Below are 7,425 nucleotides of genomic sequence, written 5' to 3'. Positions count from 1 at the left end.
CAACAGAGCAGATCAACTCATGAGAAAAATGTTTACTGAGGTCATAGAGCCAAGGAGACCATGGTTGTATAGACTTCACCACAAGAGGACTTCATTTTGCAATCATGAGTCGCCCCCTGCTGGTCATAAGAAGAATAGTGAACCGTCATTTTTATCCCTCAGCCTGGAAAGGCTGATGGGGTATTGTCTGGCAGCATAGATATGCAAGTTTTGTGATGTGACACGGGACTTTGAAAAGGCTCAGGGGCAGCACTGGTGAACGCCAGGATTGGTCTAATAGCCAGCACTGTAAACTGGCTTCACTTTTAAGCTGTGCCCATATTCTATAAACAGTCTATGGGCAAAATGCACTGATGTAGTACTAAACTGTCACACTGTCAGCTAACCTGAATAGAAAGGTGTCTCAATTACTCTAAAAGTTGCACAGAAATATTTGCAGAGGCACAACAACACATATCTTGTAAAAGAATGTTTCTCAACATTAAATATGAAGTGAAACTACAAAGAGAAGAAGAGGGGCGTGTCTTGATATGGTTTAGAAGAAAGTCCAGCCAATCATTTCAAAGTAGAGAGCATCTAAAGAGCAGTGGAGTATATCTGGAATGGCTCAAAGGCCAAAAGGTTGGTGTATTTTCATTGACCAGTTTAAAAACTGTTGTTGAATTTCTTGCTAATAAACTTATAACAACTAGAGAAAAAAAATACTTAAGACTGCTTCTCTTCTACTGACCTCAGTATTAGACCCCATTACTGTATTTCATCTATCTTAACCATCTCACTGTACTACATTATTCCAATGGAGCACATTGCTCTCAGACTGTGGGCTTACTTTGTGCTTCCTAGAGTTTCCAAAAGCAAGAATCTTCATTTCTTCTGTGGAACCAGATTCCTTAGGTTTCCTTTTGATAAAATTTATAGTTACAGCTGAATTAAGTGACTCCGACCACCGATTAGATAGGCTGCTGGAGGACTTTCCATCACGTACTATGCACTTCTTCTCTACTCCCCATGTCTTTATGTGCTAGTACTGCATGTTATCCACTCTGCCTCACAGTTTGCATTGTGTCCTTGTCTCTCTGTGTCTTGTTTTTTGTATTTTCTTCCCCCTCGGCCCCCAACTAGTTGTGAAGATGGCTGCTCCCTCCCTGAGCCTGGTTCTGCCAGATTTTCTTCCTAGTAAAGAATTGTTTTTCCTTCCCACCATGGCGAGTGCTGCTCATAAAGGATTGTCTCATTATCTAATATTGCAGGATCTTTGCATTACAACACAAAGAAACTTGAGGTGGCTGTTGTGGCGTTATGTTGGTGCCATGGAAACAGAATTTAATTGAGTGTTGGACCCTCCCCTGGTGGACACTGTAAAATATAATACAACCTCAAAGTATATTGATGAACAATTCTATTTTATTGAGCTACATACTATTCTATTATTATGGCTGTTTCTTTTACAGTCTGTTATGCGTTGTGGTTTTTGGTTTTTTTGCTAACTCCTTTATACTTATTTCTTAGAACAACTTATTTTCTTTGCTGTGTTTTTGATATGATTGTTTTCATATTTGTAGATAAAATAAAAACCACGTTTTGAACAGTACACGTCCCTGTTAGTCCTTTGCCTACTCTGCCCCTCACACATCACTGCTTCCTTACAATGATACTGTCTTTTATCAGCATGACTGTCCTGAATTGATGATGAATTAGTGTATTTTTTATCACTTTTGTGCTTTTCATTTATTTGTTTTTTAAAGATGTATTTGTATGTGTAGGTTTATTGTGACATTAAATTGAACCTATCAGCCTCTCAGAGGCTTGGTATTTTCTGCCTTACCTTATTTCCATCTGAGGTTCAGAACATTATGCCCCTCTATCTTTCAACAATGAAGTATCATAAAAGGCATTTTGTTGTGTATTATCTTCATGGGCCAGCAGGTGTCTCCAAATCCTCATCAACTTGTTCTGGGCGTCCCAGCTTCTCTTTCAAAACCAACATAGTTTATGGAGAGGTGTAATATGGGCAAAGAAAAGGGCTCTTCTAATTAGATTTTCCATAAACTAGATCCTTAAATAATGTAATGAGTTTACAGCCTAAGAGTTCAAACACTAAATTTACTCAGCCTTCTGTCTCCAGGCAGCATACAGAGACATTGTTTGAAGACAAATCCAGTCACGTCTCTGCTCTTACTTGATCTTTGATCCAGAGGTAAAGCAAGGCCTGGGCTGCCATCAGCTGACTGTCTTTCTAGAATGACTTCATGAGCAGTAAACTGACACCTTACCAGCAAGAGCGGCCCTCTGGGTATGACTGAGAGTTCAACTCTCTTTAAAGAGACAGGGAGTGCACCACAAAATGTTACTTTAAGTGGATATATTCAATGTCTAATCTGCTATTTATTTATATATATAAATAAATATATATATATAAATATATATAAATAAATATATATATATAAATATATATATAAATATATATATACACATACATATATATATACATATACATACAGGAAACAAGACTCCAAATAGTGTTATTACAGTAGCAGATGTAACTTACTACACTGATAATATAAGATTTACACATATTTGCTCACCACGGCGTCTTTAATTCGCTTTAAGATGAACTGAACACAAAAATGTCAAATCCACATTTAGGGTCATGCTTGGCTTCATATTTGTTTAACAAATCGGCTGAGGCAACTGTAAAATTAGTCTGGTCTTATCTTTAATAAAAATTACTGGTTTGATAAGACCAGTGATGTTTATTGCCTTTACTCTGGAGGGATTTTTAAAAGAGCAGAACATCACCCGGCTGCAGGGACAAGCTGTCAGCTCCTGACAAACACCATGAAATGAAGAGTCGTTTTTACATGTCTGTACGTTTTCTTTTAATTGATCCTTAACCATCTTATCTGTAACAACATTCAGCTACCACATTACAGTCAAACACCAATTACAGTAAAAGAAATTAAACCAACTCTGTCCTGCCTGTGAAACCAGGTAAATAACATCTTCCTTCAGTCCAGATGGTGCCCACAATAGTTACCCTACATTATAAAGTCACGCCACAATATTAGCTCGTGATGCTTGTATGGCAGCTGATTTCACTGTACCTCCGCATGGTGGTGGGTTTCAAGGCATCAATGTAATATTTATACAACCCCACAATTCTTGGCTGTAAGGAGGCAGATAAATACATCACCTTTAGCAAGAAATCTTTAAAAACTTCAAAGGAGCCTGATGGCAGGCAGGGGGTAAAAACAGGAGCTCAGAGGGGCAGTTTCAGGAGTGTTAACAAAAGCGGTATTTCCCAAATTCAGTCCACAAACTAAGAGCATTCACAGCAGGTAGAAGTCTTTAATCACATTTGTGCAAAGGTCAGACACTCACAACTTGAATATGAATGCTGAGGGCAGATTCAAAATCAGCACCAGTTTCCACCAAAACTCCACACAGGCTTCATTGCCGTTTCACTTTCATGTAGCTGATATTAGATGAATTTTATTATTCATCGTTTTGAAAATAAAGTATATGGTGATAGCTCTGTTAGTCAAAATACCAGACACATGTTGTCATGGAAAAGAATGAGAGAAGACCCATCCTCCCAAGAGATTTTTTAAATAATGTGATTAGTATGTACTCGTACAGACTCAACAAAAACAGGACTCTGGTTTTATGTTTGGTCACTTGAACAGCTGCTCAAAACTCATCTGACCTTAACAGGAAGTGAAAATTACAGCAAACACCAGTCTGAGAACATACATTAACCATCTGTCCAAATGGCTAAACATAAAATCATATTTAATGTGTAATGGCAGAAAAAAAAAACATTAAAATTACATTAAATATTGTGATCTCAGTGATCTTTTCATGACGTTGCTGACTTGAGGTATGCAATGAGGTCTTGGCGCTCTCCCTTCTTTTTGATGCCAGCAAAGATCATTTTGGTTCCAGGAATGTACTTCTTGGGGTTCTCCAGGTACTCCATCAAAGTGTCCTCACCCCAAATGATACCTGAGGGAAAATGGTCATCAATGAGTCAAGTAGCAAGCAGGTGACGCCAAGTATCAGTGACCAGTTTAATGTGTGGCTTTAAAGAGGCCACATTAATAAAAAGCATTTAGCTTGTATGCAATCTTTAAGAAAAAAAAGGAATTAAAGCTGCCATTTATATAAGTCTAGTTTAGACTCAAAACGAATTAACTGAGGTGAAAATAAATGTCACCTAACACTTCCCACTCATTTGCTTGCTTCTTCTGAATGAATCTCACTAGAGACTTGTTACAACTCTAAACAGTCTTGTAGCAATTGAATAGTTTATTGTACAAACTGTTTGTGTACTCCAAATATTTAAGTATCTGATGGCTTGTCAGATGACATACTGCTTCACCACAAATACAGGATATCTGTTAGTGTCAGCAGGCTGCGATGCCAAAACAGTCACACTGAGACAATAGCGGAAATTTTAAAGATCCGTCCTTTTGTCCTTGAAAACACCCATAACCTTTAAGAGTACTTCTCTCAAGCGCTTACTGTTGCTAAGCTACGAGAACACGTCTTTATCGCATCTACCATTATCTTGACTGATATCACACACCTGCCCCTTCTTGAGTTTGAAGTTGGGAGGGGAAAGTTACAGAAGGAAGGAAAGCACCACAGAGGGGCAGTTTTACACAAAGGACTTTGAGCGTGTTGGCCCCCAGCTTCAGCAGGATTTATAGAGAAAACAAATGGCGAGGGTGCTAAAAATCGCAGGGATCTTTAGGCCTGTGTGCACAGTGAAAGAGTGTCATGAGACCTTTTATGAAACCTAAAATGGCTTTGTCATTTGCAAAATGTGAAAGAAATGTTCAAGTAATCCAACACCATTATAGTCAATGTGCACTGCATAACATAACGACCTCAGCAGGTTGTTATGTTGTTTTGGGTTTTTTTTTTTTCCATCAGAGCATCCAAGGCAGTGGCAAGAAAGATGTGGCACTCTTCCAAAAAGGGCCACAGGAGATCATTTTATTAACTTTACTTCAAGAGTGAGAAAGACCAGAGATACACCTTCAGGTACAAACTGTGTGTGATTTGAGCTGAAAACGTGCAAGCCTCAAAATGTGAAAACGGAGGATGATATGAGACTTTTAAAGCCCTAAAGAAAAAAAAGAAAAAAAAAGCTTGACTACTTTTAATATAGATGCTTAAATGGGAATCCTTTGCCTTATTAAAATTAATAAAATGGTTTTAAAAAAAGACAGAAAAAATCTTTAGCTTGTAAGCTACTGAGACAACATATAAACACGAAATAGCCCTTTAAAGACTTCTGAATAAAAAAAACAAAAACATTTGTGAACATAGAGGTTTAGATGCAAGTCATTGTCCTCTGTCTACACACTTAGTCAAGCGAGGCAGTTTCCAGAGAAAGTCCCCGCAAATCAATTTAAAAACCTTTAAAATAACTTAGATTTCAGACAATGTCAGTCTCCCTTCTATATCTAGCATACAAATGTATTTATAATCTACTCAGAGACCCAGTGAACTCACCTTTGCTCTTGTTGGCGTCTGTGTAAGTGAAGCCTTCTGCCTGTCCGGTCTTCCTTCCGAACAGACCCCAGAGGTTGGGGCCCACCTTATGCTTGCCACCCTGCTCTACTGTGTGGCACTGAGCACACTTCTGGACAAAAACCTTTTTTCCCTTTTCAGCGTCTCCCATAGTTGACTGGAGAAACAAAGCCAACAGGAAAAAGAACAGAATGAGATGAAAAAGGAGTTTAAAAAGTAAAAGTATACAGAATTATGAAGGGCTCTTTAAATACACCAGACAGTCTTCTATCCATAGCCCAGTTAGGAAGCTTAAAGCTCTAATTTGACCCCAGCGCCATTTTGTGAAGGTCACTTAAGGACACAACTCCATAACTTTTACCATTTCTTTATCGTTGGCTCTAACTTTACAATGCATTCAGGTAAGTGATCGCATTGCCCTGTGCGCTGGCACGACGCCGAGATTACCCGGAAAGCTGACAGAAGCAGCGCAGGAAGCCGAAACTACACCGCCCTTAAAACACGTTGGACTAGCCACGAAGGGCCTCAGCTCGAGTTACTCCAGGGGGGACAGGTTGCCAGGTTTGGCGAGTAAAGGAGGACCTTTTTAATGATATTGCGCCATGAGGCAAAAGGTTTACCGAGGGGAGCCAAGGTTAATGTGCTTAGCGGAAAACGTGCTGTAATTACTAGAGCACCAGTGGCAGAGATCCGACCGGTGTTTCTGCCATAAAGTCGCTTCTACTTTGAGTTTCGAGGTTAAAAATGATGGTCTATCATCACTGGGGGAAACATTTTAGTGCAACACCACTAACATGACCCCCGGTCCCCCAAAATCCTTCTACCGCCCCCTTTTCATTAAAACTACCTACAAATCAACATTTTAGTTATCAGCTATCATTAAACGGCCAGTATTTTAGTAATTACATAACATAGCGGCTAATTTTCTCATTCTAGTTCTTAAGAGACGAACCGCACCACATCGTTTGCCGCGTAGCCTCCAACATGGCGGCAGCCGGCTGAATGACATCCCCCTCACGTAATATCAAGGGCATACACCCTTTACAACAAGTATCAACGTGTATTCGCGGTCTACGTGGCATTTTCGCCTGATTTTGACGCTTCGAATCGCTGACTCAAGCTCAGCCTGAACTCAGCTTGGGCCGACCATCGTGCTAGTAGTACGATAAGCCGGGTATGGGTCGCCCACCGGGGCTGTCAAGGATGCTTCAATGTCGGCGTACGGAAATTGCACTTCAAAGCTGCTGTGTTGCCCAAATATTTTCCCAAATCACACAAGAGCCCAAGTAAAATGTCTATAACGTTTAAATTACCTTATTATTCCCCCATAGCGGACTACGCAATGAGAACACAACCGGCTATTCACCAACGTGGGCGCTAACTCCCGCTACATACTACTGTTGCGACTCATATCCTGTTACTTATAATATAACCTCCATTCCCCTGTAAATACATTTATAAAGTATGAAATGTTACCTTTTTATGAGAAGATGTCGGGTTAAAAATACTCTACTGTAGGTAAGTAACCGTCTCAGCCTCGGCCGACAAGCAGTTTGTGACGGTCGCAAAGAAGGTCACTTCACTTTAAAGGCACCGCCTTTCGACGTCATCACAGCCAATCACGTGCCGCGAGATTACCGCTTAACCATTACGTGTCGTGTAGTATCATTTCTATGTTTTTTTGTTTTCAGTTTTATTTGTCATATGCAAGTTAGCACAAAGTCAACATCGCAATGAAATGTATTTGACGAGCAGAAGACAGTCACTCAGCAGAAAGGTACAGTAGAAGAAAAATAAATAAATAAAAAATAAATAGAAAAGAGCAAAATATCAATATGTATCCTCATCCATGTCATAGCTTTAATTTTGTATAAAGAAGTCGTT

General features: G+C 39.5%; 1 protein-coding gene across 2 annotated transcripts; it reads right to left on the bottom strand.

Annotated features, from left to right (window-relative positions):
* Positions 1–2,854: 2,854 nt before the first annotated feature.
* LOC146560748 (cytochrome c) lies at positions 2,855–7,170 on the bottom strand. 2 transcript variants are annotated; one of them, XM_085296179.1, is made up of 3 exons: positions 7,018–7,170; positions 5,524–5,698; positions 2,855–4,005 (listed from the first exon to the last, which is right to left on the bottom strand). In XM_085296179.1, the coding sequence occupies exons 2-3, from the start codon at positions 5,690–5,692 to the stop codon at positions 3,860–3,862; spliced, it is 315 nt and encodes a 104-aa protein (XP_085152305.1). In that variant the 5' UTR covers positions 5,693–5,698; positions 7,018–7,170; the 3' UTR covers positions 2,855–3,859. The 2 variants fall into 2 exon arrangements, with proteins under 2 accessions (XP_085152305.1, XP_085152304.1); XM_085296178.1 differs by lacking the exon at positions 7,018–7,170 and adding an exon at positions 5,903–6,056.
* Between the last annotated feature and the right edge of the window lie 255 nt (positions 7,171–7,425).

This window comes from Mchenga conophoros, linkage group LG13 (assembly GCF_057382185.1).
Source record: "Mchenga conophoros isolate Kocher_MC1m ecotype Shallow Benthic linkage group LG13, M_conophoros_male_GT1.1, whole genome shotgun sequence".
Classification (NCBI taxonomy): Eukaryota; Metazoa; Chordata; class Actinopteri; order Cichliformes; family Cichlidae; genus Mchenga; species Mchenga conophoros.
This window is presented reverse-complemented; position numbering and strand designations above follow the sequence as displayed.

Coding starts and splice junctions, on each gene's coding strand:
- LOC146560748 (XM_085296178.1), bottom strand. CDS start 5,938: ATGCATTGTAAAGTTAGAGCCAACGATAAAGAAATG. Junction 5,699..5,902: donor GAGCCAACGATAAAGAAATG/GTAAAAGTTATG, acceptor TTGTTTCTCCAG/TCAACTATGGGAGACGCTGA. Junction 4,006..5,523: donor AGACGCCAACAAGAGCAAAG/GTGAGTTCACTG, acceptor ATTTTCCCTCAG/GTATCATTTGGGGTGAGGAC.